The sequence below is a fragment of the Tachypleus tridentatus genome, chromosome 13 (genome assembly GCF_004210375.1).
Source record: "Tachypleus tridentatus isolate NWPU-2018 chromosome 13, ASM421037v1, whole genome shotgun sequence".
Lineage (NCBI taxonomy): Eukaryota > Metazoa > Arthropoda > Merostomata > Xiphosura > Limulidae > Tachypleus > Tachypleus tridentatus.
This window is the reverse complement of record NC_134837.1, coordinates 258,899,619-258,917,831: the sequence shown is the minus strand read 5'-3', so window position 1 is coordinate 258,917,831 and position 18,213 is coordinate 258,899,619. Positions and strand designations below refer to the sequence as shown.

The 18,213-nt window shown below is 36.0% G+C and overlaps 1 protein-coding gene across 1 annotated transcript in view; it reads right to left on the bottom strand.

Annotated features, from left to right (window-relative positions):
* Window positions 1-18,213, bottom strand: part of LOC143239285 (glutamate-gated chloride channel-like) — an 80,889-nt gene that overhangs the window by 20,481 nt on the left and 42,195 nt on the right. The window contains exon 2 of the mRNA XM_076480211.1: window positions 16,058-16,125. Coding sequence (XP_076336326.1) covers window positions 16,058-16,105 — 48 coding nt within the window. The 5' untranslated portion in view covers window positions 16,106-16,125. The remainder of the gene's footprint in view (window positions 1-16,057; window positions 16,126-18,213) is intronic.

Sequence of the window (18,213 nt, the reverse complement as noted above, 5' to 3'; positions counted from 1 at the left end):
GAAATTCAGTTACAGTTTTGGACACAGGAGGGCAAACTTTTTCGATTGATGTATTTGACCGTGTCCAAGGTCTTGTAAATTAATTTATTCTAATCATGCCTAAAGTAATTTCAATTTGAGAGTGAAATAGTAGAGTAATAAAATCGAATAGGGTTTACGCGCGTCCTTTGCCTAGTAATGCTGGCGCACAAAAATATAGCAAATAAATAAAAATATCTCGTACATTAATATATTCTAGTTCTGCCTAAAAGAATTTCAAGTGCTGCGGCTGTTGAGAATTCCCTCTTGTTTTTTGCTTAAATTCGCATATTTTATTATTAATGATTTCATATTAGTAGACACAATAAAGACCTATATTACAATAAGCCTCATAACTTGATAACAGCATTCAATAGCTGATTTATTTTCTTCAGAAACTGATGAAGGATGTGGTAATAAAACGTTTGTGTTGAACTCCGTGAAGATTTACACAAAGGTTGTCTGGACTAGTATTCCTTAATTTTGAAGTACTATACTACAGTGGCCAGGCCTGACCAGGTGGTTAAGGCACTCGACTCGTAACCTGAGGGTCGCGGGTTCGAATCCCCCTCGCACCGAACATATTCGCCCTTTCAGCCATGGGGGCTTTATAATGTTACGGTCAATCTCACTATTCGTTGGTAAAAGAGTAGCCCAAGAGTTGGTAGTGGGTGGTGATGACTAGCTGCCTTCCCTAAATTAGGGACGGCTAGCGCAGATAGCCTTCGAGTAGTTTTGCGCGAAATTCAAAACAAACAAAGCTATATAAGGATCCTTGACGCGGATGGTTAGCAAATGAGTGCATAAGGTGTCATTTAAGTTCAATAATATAAACTTACAGAAACACGGACACTCTGTTAGCCTCAAGGAGGTTCATTGTAATCAATGCAGTTTCCAAGGTTACTGTCAACATTTTCTCTATTGATTTGCTGCATCAGAGTTATGAAAGAAACTCTTTCAATAAGAAACAATGAGCTCTGTATGACTAATACACGAAGTGGTGCATGGCCTTTTCTTAGCATCACACCTGTCCACGGAAAGAAGTTCTCAAAGTGCATTTGTAAAAAAAAAAAAAAAATAGAAGCGTGACCTTGGTCGATTTTATTATAAAATGCAGTTTGAGAATTAAGCTATATATATATATTTATATCATATATTACATTTCGGAAGTGGAGGTTTATGTGATGAATGACACTTTCAAAAGTACACGTACATCTGACGCACTACAGTTCCGGAAGTAGAGGTAATCTCATACACTGCACTTCCGGAAGTAGAGGTGCATCTGATACACTACAGTTCTAGAAGTAACGGTACATCTGATACACTACAGTTCTAAAAGTAACGGTACACCTGATACACTACAGTTCTAAAAGTAACGGTACACCTGATACACTACAGTTCTAAAAGTAACGGTATATCTGATACACTACAGTTCTAAAAGTAACGGTACAACTGAAACACTACAGTTCTAAAAGTAACGGTACACCTGATACACTACAGTTTTAAAAGTAACGGTACACCTGATACACTACAGTTCCGGAAGTAGAGGTACATCTGATACGCTACAGTTCCGGAAGTAGAGGTACATCTAAACACTGATAACATTCAAGATAAAACAAACTTTTCTCTATATGAGTGTTGATATCCTTATGCATTATAAATGTTCGAAAACAACTCGTTTCTCTTATTGACTTTGTATTTCAACCACAAATCTGTGTTTGTTTTTATAAGAAAGTTTGTCAGGTCATCGGAACTACGTTTGTACGGTTACAAGAAACTACTTTTCACTATCAGATACAAACCTATTAAAGACGCATAAAGAGTATAAAGCATTGATTAACTCAGACTCTAACCAACATTAACTTCGTTGAAAGTAATTGTTTGTTATGTGAAAACTGTTGTATCCTTTAGTTATGTCACCAGGTAGGTCAACGGTAAGTCTACGGACATACTTACAAAGCTAAAAATCCAGCGTGTGAATTGCACGGACATAGCACTAACAGACTGTTGTGTAGAACTGCGATAAAATAAACATGTGACTACATCTATCTCTTGTTATAATTCTATGACTCAACAGTATGACTCAATTTTGTTTGTGTAAATTTCATTATAATATGTTTCTGACATTAAACACACTTAAAGTTTCCACACATTCTCACGATCTTCCTCACTAGAAGCTGTAACCTAACCAGAAGGTGTTACCTCACTGGAAGCTGTAACCTAACCAGAAGGTGTTACTTTATTAGAAATTGTAACCTAACCAGAAGATGTTACCTCACCAGAAGCTATAACCTAACCAAAAGATATTACCTCACTAGAAGTTGCAACCTAACTAGAAGTTGTTACCTCACCAGAAGTTCTCACCTCACCAGACGTTGCCACCTCACTAAAAGCTGTAACCTAACCAGAAGTTTTTACCTCACCAGAAGTTCTAAACTTACCAGACATTGTCACCTCACTAGAAGCTGTCACCTCATTACTTTGTATATAGTTGTGGTTGTTGAACACGAAGTTTGTCTTCATCGTGGTGAATTCTATAAAGGTTGCTAATTGGTTGCTGGGAATGTCTATATGCAAACAAATGACCTAAGCATGGGCAATCCAGTATCACCAGTTCTAGCCAATATTTTTATGACACAAGTTGAAACACAAGCAATTAATACAGCATTACATCCACCACTATACTGGTACAGATATGTAGATGACACGGTTGCGGGATTCACATCTACAGAACACACACTTAATTTTTTCAATCACATTAACTCTATACATCCCAACATTAACTTCACATGTGAACAGGAAGAAAGCAATCAAATATCATTTCTTAACCTCAAAATTACAAGAACCGATACACAATTTAAAACAGGAATCCACCAAAAAATCGCCCATACTGGATTATACATTCCTTGGGATTCAGCACATGAAATAAAACAAAAACTCAACATACCAAGAAACCAAATAAACACAGCCAGAAAACTATGTTCACCAGATAAAATTAACGACGAATTAGACAAAATAAAACAATACTTCATCAACATTAATAAGTTTCCTCTACAAACTGTAGAAAACATTATACGCACACACCTAGACATAAAGCAAAATCAACCAACAAATGTAAATATATCTCACGAATCAAAAAATCACGAAACCGTATACTGCTGCATACCATATATTCCTGACATCAGCAGATAAATAACCAACATTTGGCAAAAACTAGTAACAAAATATGACATTCCAGTTAATTCCAAATTTATTCAAAAACCAGGCACAAAACTGAGGTCTATACTATGTAAAAACTACACTGACAAACACCACACCAACATTATTTATAAAATACAATGTGATAACTGCCACGACTTCTACATTAGAGAAACAAGTAGAAAAATGGAAACCAGATTCACCTTCACACGTTTTTGAACACTGCAAGTCAAATAAACACAACATAACCATAGAAAACACTCAAATACTAAATAAAGAAACAAACATAAACAAACGCAAAATTAAAGAAGTCTTACTTATACAACAACTCAAGCCCAAAATAAACCAATACAAAGGAACATCTTTATACCTAGATAAATAAATATAATCAAACATCTAAGCACGCCCTCTACATTCTTACACTCAATTACACAACTGCCTTCAAACATGTGGTCAGTTATCGGTCAGTTACCTCTTTCTTTCTTTGTGAACCTGACGATGACCGAAGAAGGTCGAAACGTTGTTCGCTCCTCTATATAGTGCTTTCTCTATGTTTTACATATGTAGTATAAGTACACATTTGATGACTTTTATTTATTTAATTTGGGGAACTAGTTTTGTAGCAACATTTCTGTGACATAATTTATCAAAGTCCACGTGTTTTTATCAATAAAAAAATCTTTCTTTCTTTGCTACTTATTTATTCAATGTGTCCCTTTTTCATCGTTCAGGATTTTTTGCTAAAATCTTGAAAAATCAAAAAAGTTTTCATAAATACCCTTATTGTTATATTCCATTCTTGTCTGTCAAATTAATTTGACATAATTGAAGCATACAACCTTAAAACGTTTTTTATTTTATTTTGTAGCACACTCTGGTAGCATTATTCGTATTATTAGCAATGGTTATATTTATTTGCCCTCCAGCGGTACAGCGATATGTCTTCAGACGTACAACGTTAGAATCCACGTTTCTATACCCGTGGTGGGCAGAGTACCGATAGCCCATACTGTTTTTTGTGCTTGACTTTAAAACGATAGCTTGTTTGTTTTTTTGAATTTCGCTCTGCTACACGAGGCCTATCTACGATAGCCGTCCCTAATTTAGCAGTGTAAGACTAGAGGGAAGGCAGCTAGTCATCACCACCCACCGCCAACTCTTGGGCTACTCTTTTACCAAAGAATAGTGGAATTGACTGTCACTTTATAACGGCCTCACGGCTGAAAGGGAAAGCATGTTTGGTGTGACGGGGATTCAAACCCACGACCCTCAGATTACAAGTCCCGTGCCTTAAACACCTGGCCACGCCTGACCGTTAATAACAACAGTCCGTGATGAAAATAACGTATTATCTAGCCCTTTAAATATATTATATCTAATGAAGCCTGGAAATAAATATTCAGTATATTTGTCAGAAAAATCATATTAATTTGTAATGTTGCTGCTTTCTTCTATTACGGATTTCAAGTTAAAGAATTTTATCACGAACATCAGGCCTACTACGTATTCATGTTTCTCATAGACATGTAGTTAATAACAATGTTCTATAATGCCAGTCAAGAGTGTTACAACGCTCTCGTTAAAACGGAATTATTATTCTTGTTTTTAAGTTACTTTGTACGTGATATTAGTTTTGTGACATATAACGTTCGTCGTAAACACGGCTGACTAGTTGATCCCCCCCGTTGAGACAGCGGTAAGTCTTCGAATTCACAACGCTAACAGAAGAGGTTCGATAGCCCGATTTGGCTTTGTTCTAAAGCAAGCAAACAATTATTGATTGTTTTTGTGGGCTATCCCCAACTGGTTGAACTAAAGTGCCCCCAATTGGCTCAGCTGTATGTTTGCGGAATTAAACGCTAAAAATCGGGTTTTGATACTCGTGGGGGCAGAGCACAGATAGACCATTGTGAAGCTTTGTGCTTAATTCAAAAACAAAAAATTGAACTAAAGCAGAATTGTGGTTCATCTTTTTCACTCAATCTTTTTTGGATGGATACACAATGTACATATTTAACACATTAAGTAGTTACTATTAGAAACAGCCATTATTTCCAAAGAATTATAGGCCTAAATTATTGTTTATTGTTTTAACTCTTCTTACCAAACTGTAACAATATCAGGTTACAATAGCCTTTACTAAGTAGAAAGATTTATTTGTTTGGTTTTGAATTTCGCGCAAAGCTATATGAAGGCTATCTGAGCTAGCCGTCCCTAATTAAACAGTGTAAGACTAGAAGGAAGGCAGCTAGTCATCACCACACACCGCCAAAGTATAGTGGGATTGATTGTCACATTATAACGTCCCCACGACTGAAAGAGACAGCATATTTGGTGCGATGAGGATTCGAACCCACGACCCTCAGATTATGAGTTGAGTGCCTTAACCACCTGACCAGGCCGTGTAAATTAATAAGAAAAAAAAAACATGTATATAATAGTTCTATAGCTTGGAGATGTAATAGGAAAGGTAACATGGTACTATTTAAAACAATAAATACGTTACTTCATCTAGCTAGCAATAATTTAATTCTATACAGCAGTCGGAGACTGCAGTTCGTTAAGTCACGTGTATATTTCATGTCACCACATATCACGTGCCATTATGGAAATGGACATACATTGATGTTAATCTAAACAAAATAACAACTTATAGTTTCATAATGTATTATTATTATTAGCTCTTGTGCTTCGCTATTAAAGCTACGTCAGGAACATTCGATAATCTACAAGTTTCTAGAGGGTTATTAAACTTGTATGTTATTGAAAATATAAATATACGTTCTGGAAATATAGTAACTTTATTTACATTAATGTTTAATAATGTACTTCATTTGGTGTTACACAAAATTAAACCAATAGTTTTGCTTACGTCACCTTAAAATGTTATTGTGACTGTTTTTCTCACATTACATTAACCATTGTGCAATTAATAAAGATACCTAGGCATATTAAATATTTAAATTATCTGTTGCTGTTGATGTAGCAGGAAAATATGCATGTGTTACTGATGTGTGGACAACTTTTGGTAGTGGTGTGAAGGTAAAACGTTTTATAGTGGACAACAATGAAAATTAACTTGGGGATTATACGAATTATGGTGGACAACAATGAAAATTAACTTGGGATTATACGAATTATGGTGGACAACAATGAAAATTAACTTGGGGATTATACGAATTATGGTGGACAACAATGAAAATTAACTTGGGGATTATACGAATTATGGTGGACAACAATGAAAATTAACTTGGGATTATACGAATTATGGTGGACAACAATGAAAATTAACTTGGGGATTATACGTTTTATAGTGGACAACAATGAAATTAATTTGGGGATTATACGTTTTATAATGTACAACAATGAAAATTAACTTGGAGATTATACGAATTATGGTGGACAACAATGAAAATTAACTTGGGGATTATACGAATTATGGTGGACAACAATGAAAATTAACTTGGGGATTATACGAATTATGGTGGACAACAATGAAAATTAACTTGGGTATTATACGAATTATGGTGGACAACAATGAAAATTAACTTGGGGATTATACGAATTATGGTGGACAACAATGAAAATTAACTTGGGGATTATACGAATTATGGTGGACAACAATGAAAGTTAACTTGGGGATTATACGTTTTATAGTGGACAACAATGAAATTAATTTGGGGATTATACGTTTTATAATGTACAACAATGAAAATTAACTTGGAGATTATACGAATTATGGTGGACAACAATGAAAATTAATTTGGGGATTATACGTTTCATAGTGGACAACAATGAAATTAATTTAGAGATTATACGTTTTATAGTGTACAACAATGAAAATTAATTTGGGGATTATACGAATTATGGTGGACAACAATGAAAATTAACTTGGGGATTATACGAATTATGGTGGACAACAATGAAAATTAACTTGGGGATTATACGAATTATGGTGGACAACAATGAAAATTAACTTGGGGATTATACGTTTTATAGTGGACAACAATGAAATTAATTTGGGGATTATACGTTTTATAATGTACAACCATGAAAATTAACTTGGGGATTATACGAATTATGGTGAACAACAATGAAAATTAATTTGGGGATTATACGTTTTATAGTAGACAACAATGAAATTAATTTGGAGATTATACGTTTTATAGTGTACAACAATGAAAATTAATTTGGGGATTATACGAATTATGGTGGACAACAATAAAAATTATTTTTGGAATTATACACTTTATGGTGAACAACAATGAAAATTATTTTTGGGATTATAAGCCTTATGGTGGGCAACAATGAAAAACTTTTCTTGGGCTATATCTTTATAGAAGGCAACAATGAAAGTGTTTCTTCGATCATAAATTTTATGGCGGGCAACATTTAAACATTTATTTCAACATATAGTCTGAGTCATTACGATGGTTGGTGGCCATTGTATGATGTCCACCCACTCTTGCAATTATTTTATGCAGGTTGAAATCTGAACATATGTAGGTCAAATTGTGAATACGTAGCTTTGCTGACCTATTCTATGAAAGCTTTAGAAGAGTTTTTCCCTTTAATCTCGACCAGACGGACGTGTCTAAAGTGCTATAAACGTAAAAGAGTCCTTGATCAATGTGTTTAACTTTGGCGTGTCTAAAGGTTAGCATGCCTAAACTGTAACTCCGAGAATTCATAGTTCATTTCATGTTGCTGTAGAAGACGCTATCCGCACTTTGGAGCCATGTGGGCGTTATAAGAGTGACAATCAAACCTCACTGTGCGATGACATTAAAATAGCTCTTACGTTTACAGCGAGTGTTGTTGACTAGCTGCCTTCCTTCTACTTCACGGACCGGCATGGCTAGGTGGTTAGGGCGGTCGGCTCGTAATCTCAAGATCGCGAGTTCGAATCCCGGTGAGACCAAACATGCTCGCTTTTTCAGCCATGGGGCTTTAAAGTAACGGTGAATCCCACTGTTCGTTGGTAAAAGAGTAGCCCAAGAATTGGCGATAGGTGGTGATGACAAGCTGCCTTCCATCTAGTCTTACACTACTTAATTAGGGACGGCTAGCGCAGATAGCCCTTATGTAGCTTTGCGAGAAAATCCTAAAATAAAGAACAACATTGACTTTAACTTCGAGTCCACTGTTTGTATTGAAGGTTTCATTTTCTAGTCGACGTTGTGTTATTATTCGACTTGTTGACAATGGTAAAGACGTTTTACTGCAAACCCCATGTGGGTTTCTTGTTAAAAATTACCTTTCAAGTCTACATTACCTTACCTGGTGGATATTTCCTGTTGTATGCTTATCTATTGGTTTAATATATCTGAAATTTTACTGCATTATTATAGTTTTACACCCACCGTAAGAACTTGGGAAAACTTCAGTCAATCATGTCTTTTACAACGTTAATGCTCAGTATACGTGTGAATCCATGACTTCTAATACCTGCCGTAAGGTGGAAAGTAAAACGTTGTGTTGATAACATTAAATATACAACATGATACAGAGAGTGATATTTCACTGTTACAAATCAAGTGTTCTAACTGACATTGTTACAAAGTATTTTAATATTGTTACAAGCCAAGTGTTCTAACTGACATTGTTACAAAGTATTCTAACATTGTTACAAGCCAAGTGTTCTAACTGACATTGTTATAAGCCAAGTGTTGTAATTAGCACTGTTACAAGCCAGGTGTTCTAACTAACACTGTTACAAGCCAAGTGTTCTAACTGACATTGGTACAAGCCAAGTGTTGTAATTGACACTGTTACAAGCCAAGTGTTCTAACTGACACTGTTACAAGCCAAGTGTTCTAACTGACATTGCTACAAGCCAAGTGTTCTAATTTACACTGTTACAAGCCAAGTGTTCTAACTGACATTGTTACAAGCCAAGTGTTCTAATTTACACTGTTACAAGCCAAGTGTTCTAACTGACACTGTTACAAGCCAAGTGTTCTAACTGACATTGTTATAAGCTAAGTGTTGTAATTGGCACTGTTACAAGCCAAGTGTTCTAATTGATACTGTTACAAGCCAAGTGTTCTAATTGACACTGTTACAAGCCAAGTGTTCTAATTGATACTGTTACAAGCCAAGTGTTCTAATTGACACTGTTACAAGCCAAGTGTTCTAAATGACATTGTTACAAGCCAAGTGTTCTAACTGACATTTTTACAAGCCAAGTGTTGTACTTCCGTGATGTACGTTTCTATCATTATGCTCTTCACATTAAAAAGTCCTTTAGATATCTCTCGCTTCATCACCTTGTATGAAACTAGCTGAAATATGAATAACAAATCGAGTTCACAACTCTCCCATCGTTGTCGTTTATCAACTGTTCATAAAATATTCTTATAATTTTGAATTCTATTTAATACAGATAGTTAGACAGAACTCAACGTTATTCAATGAAGGTCAACATGAAAACACGTGCATAATGTATAACGTTACATAAACTAACTGGAATAGAAACTCCTAAGCCCAAAGTTTGGATAAATCTTATAAAATATATTTTAAATAAAAGAAAAGTAAAATCTGACTTGAAACCCTAATAACCTGTTTGACCCTGCTACGTGAAGTAGGACATCGGTTCAAAGGTAACGTAATGAAACCCTAATAACCTGTTAGACCCTGCTACGTGAAGTAGGACATCGGTTCAAAGGCAACGTAATGAAACCCTAATAACCTGTTTGACCCTGCTACGTGAAGTAGGACATCGGTTTAAAGGCAACGTAATGAAACCCTAATAACCTGTTTGACCCTGCTACGTGAAGTAGGACATCGGTTCAAAAGTAACGTAATGAAACCCTAATAACTTGTTTGACCCTGCTACGTGAAGTAGGACATCGGTTTAAAGGTAACGTAATGAAACCCTAATAACCTGTTAGACCCTGCTACGTGAAGTAGGACATCGGTTCAAAAGTAACGTAATGAAACCCTAATAACCTGTTTGACCCTGCTACGTGAAGTAGGACATCGGTTTAAAGGTAACGTAATGAAACCCTAATAACCTGTTTGACCTTGCTACGTGAAGTAGGACATCGGTTTAAAGGTAACGTAATGAAACCCTAATAACCTGTTTGACCCTGCTACGTGAAGTAGGACATCGGTTTAAAGGTAACGTAATGAAACCCTAATAACCTGTTAGACCCTGCTACGTGAAGTAGGACATCGGTTTAAAGGTAACATAATGAAACCCTAATAACCTGTTAGACCCTGCTACGTGAAGTAGGACATCGGTTCAAAAGTAACGTAATGAAACCCTAATAACCTGTTAGACCCTGCTACGTGAAGTAGGACATCGGTTTAAAGGTAACATAATGAAACCCTAATAACCTGTTAGACCCTGCTACGTGAAGTAGGACATCGGTTTAAAGGTAACGTAATGAAACCCTAATAACCTGTTAGACCCTGCTACGTGAAGTAGGACATCGGTTCAAAGGTAACGTAATGAAACCCTAATAACCTGTTTGACCCTGCTACGTGAAGTAGGACATCGGTTCAAAAGTAACGTAATGAAACCCTAATAACCTGTTAGACCCTGCTACGTGAAGTAGGACATCGGTTCAAAAGTAACGTAATGAAACCCTAATAACCTGTTAGACCCTGCTACGTGAAGTAGGACATCGGTTCAAAAGTAACGTAATGAAACCCTAATAACCTGTTATACCCTGCTACGTGAAGTAGGACATCGGTTTAAAGGTAACGTAACAGTTTGCTAATAGACCGCTGTTAGCAAACAACTCATATCCAATGAAAGTGCACAAATAATTTTACTTTTTATGTTCGTAATCAAAATTTTAGTCTCGCGCTTGCGTGATACTATAATACTATGCGTGACAAGAGAAACAGGCATGAATGTACACATATCTAGCACTAAAACAGTTTCTATAAGAATACAGGAATATATATGTATAATAATAGAGTAATACAAAAGTATCTACAAAAATCCGTCGTTATAAAGTGTGTTTTCTTATAGCAAAGCCACATCGCACTATCTGCTGAGCCCACCGAGAGGAATCGAACCCCTGATTTTAGCGTTGTCAATACGTAGACTTACCGCTGTACTAGCGGGGGGCTCGTTATGAAGTATCTAGGAGAAACCCACGACGAAAACTTATGTATAAGATTTGAGCGACAAAAAGAGCATTTATAATAATCCAGCGTCAAAACGTTTCTATAGAAATCCAGCGATAAAATAACAGCTGAAAGAATCCATCGCTAAGAAAAAGCCTCCAAAGGAAGATAATGAATTAACTTTCCTTCACGTGTGACTGGAGCATAGTTCACAATTCTGTCTGGGAACATGCACGTGTCATAGAGATTTCCGTTTGAAGTTCTTAACTACAGTTTAAAACGATGATAAAAGTCTACAAAGAATCACAAAGTAAAAGTAGGTTGGACTTAATGGGCTAAATGTTCTTAAGTTCTCAAACAAAATTGCTCAGATTGCGGTTTGTCTGAGGCGGGATATAAGAGGTATATAAAACATGGTACGTCTTATAGTTAACAGACATAGCTGGGGCATTCAATAACATGGGAACAAAATGAATACCATGCTATTTGTACAGAAACAACCTAAACATTGCAAAATAGTAAATCTTGGTTATGTTTGTTTGTTTTTGAATTTCGAACAAAGCTACTCGAGGGCTATCTGTGCTAGCCATCCCTAATTTAGCAGTGTAAGACTAGAGGGAAGGCAGCTAGTCACCACCACTCAGCGCCAACTCTTGGGCTGCTCATTTACCATCGAATAGTGGGATTGACTGTAACTTTGTAACGCCTCTACGGCTGAAAGGGCGAGCATGTTTGGCGCGACAGGGATTCGAACCCGCGACCCTCAGATTACGAGTCGCACGCTTTAACACGATTGGCCATGCCGGGCCTAGCGAATCTAATCAGACCTTTACGTTTTACCGGTGATACGTAAATTTACGTATGTATGTACCTTCTGTGTACAACAGAGTATTCACCAGGTTTCATGACGTACTTGGCTTAGTGTGGCTAATGTATTAACGTTCCTGAACTGTGAACTCAAGAATTCGTGGTTTGCACCTCGTTACCGCAAACACGTGTTCCATTCTTTGAGGCTGTGGATGCACGATAAGTCACACTATTCGTTTAGACAAGCGTGTCCCAAGAGTTGGCAGTGGGTGCTGTTCACAAGCTGCCTTTACTGTTTGATATTAATTTAAAATTAAGGACGGCACTGTGCAGAGAACCCGGTAGTCGTGGATCAACGGGTGCCATTAATTTCTTAATTATTTGATCAAATTTAATATAATTTTAATATAATTAAAATTAATGCGAGTAAGAAATTAAAAAAAAACAACTAGTTAAACCACGTTTTATCCTCGCGCTAGAAGATGATGACAATTTGGGATCTTGCCAAAAGTGAAGAAGATGCGGTTTCTTTTTTTGCGAGGTCAAATTAATTCACCCTGTTGAACGTGTGTGCAGAAAAGGTCACAAGACGAAGGTGTGATTTGGGGAAAGAACTGAATGGTGTTGCAATATTAGAAGTTTGCTCACTAAAGTAAACATGCGTGTTAGGAACTGGTTTATGGGATCCTTTTGTAACAAGTCTTCGTCTCATTTACTGCTGGGCAATTGAAATGACTTAAATAGATTGGTGCCATCGACAATTAGACGTGGCGGACAAAACTACTATAGACTGGAATAATTACCTCAGAGAACTATGCGCACGCGCTCTACTAGCTCGGTCTACTACGAAAATTGGAGGTCAAAGCTTAATTGTAAAGATGTTTTTGAATTTCGTGCAAACCTACTCGAGGGCTATCTGTGCTAGCCGTCCCTAATTTAGCAGTGTAAGACTAGAAGGAAGGCAGCTAGTCATCACCACCCACCGCCAACTCTTGGGCTACTCTTTTACCAACGAATAGTGGGAATGACCGTCACATTATAACGTCCCCACAGCTGAAAGGACGATAATGTTTAGTGTGACGGTGATTCGAGCCCGCGACTCTCAGATTTCGAATTGAGTGCCTTAACCGTCTGGCCACGCCGGGCCAAGAAGTTGCGCGTATCACGATTTACAATTATTATTGATGCCATAAACATAGCCTTACTTGATTATAAATGTCTTTCCAAGTTTTAAAGAATACTTTTATCAGCAAAGAGTTGATACTGTTTCATTTAAAAGTGCGAAAAACCATCTCTTACTGTTTAGTTTTATTTGTTTGTTTGTTTGTTTGTTTTGGAATTTCGCACAAAGCTACTCGAGGGCTATCTGTGCTAGCCGTCCCTAATTTAGCAGTGTAAGACTAGAGGGAAGGCAGCTAGTCATCACCACCCACCGCCAACTCTTGGGCTACTCTTTTACCAACGAAAAGTGGGATTGACCGACACATTATAACATTATAACGCGCTAAACATGCTTGCCCTTTCAGCCTAGGGAGCGTTATAATGTGACGGTCAATTCTACTAATCGTTGGTAAAAGAGTAACCCAAGAGTTGGCGGTGGGTGTTGATGACTAGATGGCTTCCCTATAGTCTTACGCTTCTAAATTATGGACGGATAATTCAGATAGCCTTCGTAGTTTTGCGCAAAATTCAAAAACGAAAAAAACACTGCAATAAACAGAAGTCAACAGATACTTCCACAGAGGATTTTTTTATAAAAAAACCAAGAACTTCTTAGAAAAGCTCAAGCTATTCATGTTGATACCAGAGTCTGTTCTATCTTCATAAGAATCTTCATGAGAACCTTATTAACGTAGTGTTTATGAATTACAAAGAATTGAGCCATAATACACTCTGGAAAGCTGACTTTATAAGTTACGATTAATAGGCCATAAACATTTAAATGTTCTCTTTATAAAGGACAAAGAAAGTTCAACAAACAATCATAGGAAGGATATTACACCCATGTTAGGGCTATTCGGCTGTTTTTTTCGTACAGTGAAACTTTCATTTTGCTCAACAGGGGGAGCAGCGGTTATTGCGCAGTTTAACAACCCTAAAATCCGGAGTTCGTGTTATCATGATGGACGGAGTGCAGAAAGACGTTTATTTAGCCTTTCACTGAAATAAACAAACAGAGAGACTCTTGTTGTTTTGAATTAAGCACAAAGCTACACAATGGGCTATCTGTGCTCTGCCCACCACGGGTATCGAAACACGGTTTTTAGCGTTGTAAGTCCGCAGACATACCATTGAGCCACTGGAGGGCTAAAATACAGTTAAACAATTTACCTGATGAAAAAATATTCGGACACATAAATACACATGACTGTAAATATTCTTCATTGTTTCACTTACTTCCACATGTTCATTTCGGCTAGTTTCTTTTAGGTATAAAGTAACATAAAAGATAGGAAAACACCAAGATAAAATGTAAAAAAAAATTGGATAAAGCATGTTAAATTATAATCGTGACGCAAGAGTCGTACCGATCGCTCTAGAAACCACGAGATACTCACCGATTGTATATAAACGGTTAACAGGCTACATCATTGGTATGTTTTGCATAGTAATTGTTTGTTTGTGCATGTAGACATTACTTACTTTTTGATATTAGTTATTTGTTTCTATAGCAACGAGAAGTTGTGTAAACGACCCAGAAATAGTCGGTTATATTTGTAGAAAAATTGTTGTGAATTTGATCGAAGTGAGATGTTCTTTCCCCGTTTTGTAATAAATCCTTACGTGATAATGTAGTTGAATTATGGATGATTCGTTATTAAACAGAAAACAAGATTCAAATTTGCACTCTTGTGTTATTACTGTTGTGAGATATAAACTTTTTTTAAAAGTAATTACCAAATAAAGACCAAATATATTGTAAATGTAAGTATTGAACGAATTCGTATTGTTGGAGTAACCAGAAATACTTGTGGTTTTTTTAATGTAAATAAATGATATCTCATTAATTCTGACAAAAGGAACATGGCTACAAATAAGAAACTCACTACTTTCTACATTACCAGCATTTATTTACTGCACTTTTCTAAAGGTCCGGCATGGCCAAGCGTGTTAAGGCGTGCGACTCGTAATCTGAGGGTCGCGGGTTCGCATTCCCGTCGCGCCAAAATGCTCGCCCTTTTAGCCGTGGGGGCGTTATAATGTGACAATCAATCCCACTATTCGTTGGTAAAAGAGTAGCCCAAGAGTTGGCGGTGGGTGGTGATGACTAGCTGCCTTCCCTCTAGTCTTACACTGCTAAATTAGGGACGGCTAGCACAGATAGTCCTGGAGTAGCTTTGTGCGAAATTCAAAAACAAACAAATAAACAAAACAGTTTTCTAACATGAAAAATATCACTCTTAAATCTAAAGTGTTCCAACTTTTCTGTCATAATAATTAAAACAAAATATTTGATGTTCATAAATGTACGGTATCATTGAAGAGAATGGGCTATCTCCGCTAGCCGTCCATAATTTAGCTGTGTAAGACTAGAGAGAAGGCAGCTAGTCATCACCACCCGCCGCCACCTCTTGGGCTACTCTTTTACCAACGAATAGTGGAATTGACCGTCACATTATAACGCCCCCACGGCTGAAAGAACAAGGATGTTTCGTGTGACGGGGATTCGAACCCGCGATCTTCAGATTACGAGTGGAACGCCTTAACCCATCTGGCCATGCCGGGGCAGAGTGAAGAAAACAATTACCACCACACGCTGTCACAAGAGCTTTGAACAGAATGACAAGGTTTGCAGTAGCTCTTATAATGCATCAAAAGCTGAAAGCGTAACAACAGACCATTCCAACGTTATGCGTAAACGTTTTATGTGCGTTAAACCACGCGCTTCCTATTCGACGTTGTATAATTTGTATCTCTTTATTGAATGTTAATTTATACTGAACTCACTCACCATTGCTTTGGAGTTAATTGTCCCTAGGTATCCGACTTCCAGTTGCATCTTAACAGTCAGTGGCTTACCTACAGAAATATATTTTAACAGTAAAGTATAAAACATTACATTTCTTTTGTAAAAATCAAAAAAGCAAACTCGTGTTCGCCATTTTAGCATGCATTTATAAATTTAAACAACACAAACACGTTCATTAGTTTTTATAAAAAATGAGTTTATAGTTTCAAATAAGGAAGTCAAAACTATTGATTCATGTTTTATGTATATATAAAACTTTGTAAGTAACTTTTTAAAATATGATTTATAATTAGTTTGACGAACAAGATGAAATAGAAATGTATAGTTTTGTTATTTATAAAAGTATTTGAATTTGATATGAAAAAAAAAATCCAGCATTGAATTAATGACAAAATTATACTGGAAACAACTATATTTCAGGCAGTAAACAATTTATTATTTACTTTTATAACTTGTAAAACATGAGCATTTATATTTTGTAAGAACCATTATTGTCAGTGAAGAGAAAAGGTTTATTTTGGTAATTGAACTCAGTAAAAACGATGAAACGTTCTGATCGGACTATAAAACTCGCAGTTAATAACATATAACTTATAGTTATCAAAACGATGAAACGTTCTGATCGGACTATAAAACTCGCAGTTAATAACATATAACTTATAGTTATCAAAACGATGAAACGTTCTGATCGGACTATAAAACTCGCAGTTAATAACATATAACTTATAGTTATCAAAACGATGAAACGTTCTGATCGGACTATAAAACTCGCAGTTAATAACATATAACCTATAGTTATCACTGTCTAGTAATACCTTAACGATTATTGTCAACAAAGATTCTAAAATATGGACAAAACAAAAGAACATAACAGACATACCATAATATTGTATGAATGACATAGACAATGGTAATATTCAATGTCATACATCCTTTAATAATGCTCATTGTTTGTTTGTTTGGTTATGAAATTCGCACAAAGCTACTTGAGGGCTATCTGCCCTAGCTATCTCTAATTTAGCAGTGTAAGACAAGAGGGAAGGCAGCTAGTCATCACCATCCACTGACAACTCTCGGACTTCTCTTTTACCAACGAACAGTGTGATTAACCATTACTTTATAACACATCACGACTAAAAGGGCGATCATGTTTGGTGTGACGGGGATTCGAACACGCGATCCTCAGATTACGAGTCGAACGCCTTAACCCACCTGGCCATGCCGAGCCAATAATGTTCATAACAGACATACTATGATTTGTTTGAATGACATAGACACTGATAATATTCAATGTTATACATCCTTCAATGATGTTCATAACAGACATACTATGATTTGTTTGAATGACATAGACACTGATAATATTCAATGTTATACATCCTTCAATGATGTTCATAACAGACATACTATGATTTGTTTGAATGACATAGACACTGATAATATTCAATGTTATACATCCTTCAATAATGTTCATAACAGACATACTATTATTTGTTTGAATGACATAGACACTGATAATATTCAATATTATACATCCTTCAATGATGTTCATAACAGACATACTATTATTTGTTTGAATGACATAGACACTGATAATATTCAATATTATACATCCTTCAATAATGTTCATAACAGACATACTATGATTTGTTTGAATGACATAGACACTGATAATATTCAATGTTATACATTCTTCAATAGTGTTCATAACAGACATACTATGATTTGTTTGAATGACATAGACACTGATAATATTCAATGTTATACATCCTTCAATAATGTTCATAACAGACATACTATGATTTGTTTCAATGACATAGACACTGATAATATTCAATGTTATACATCCTTCAATGATGTTCATAACAGACATACTATGATTTGTTTGAATGACATAGACACTGATAATATTCAATGTTATACATTCTTCAATGATGTTCATAACAGACATACTATGATTTGTTTGAATGACATAGACACTGATAATATTCAATATTATACATCCTTCAATAATGTTCATAACAGACATACATTGATTTGTTTGAATGACATAGACACTGATAATATTCAATGTTATACATTCTTCAATAGTGTTCATAACAGACATACTATGATTTGTTTGAATGACATAGACACTG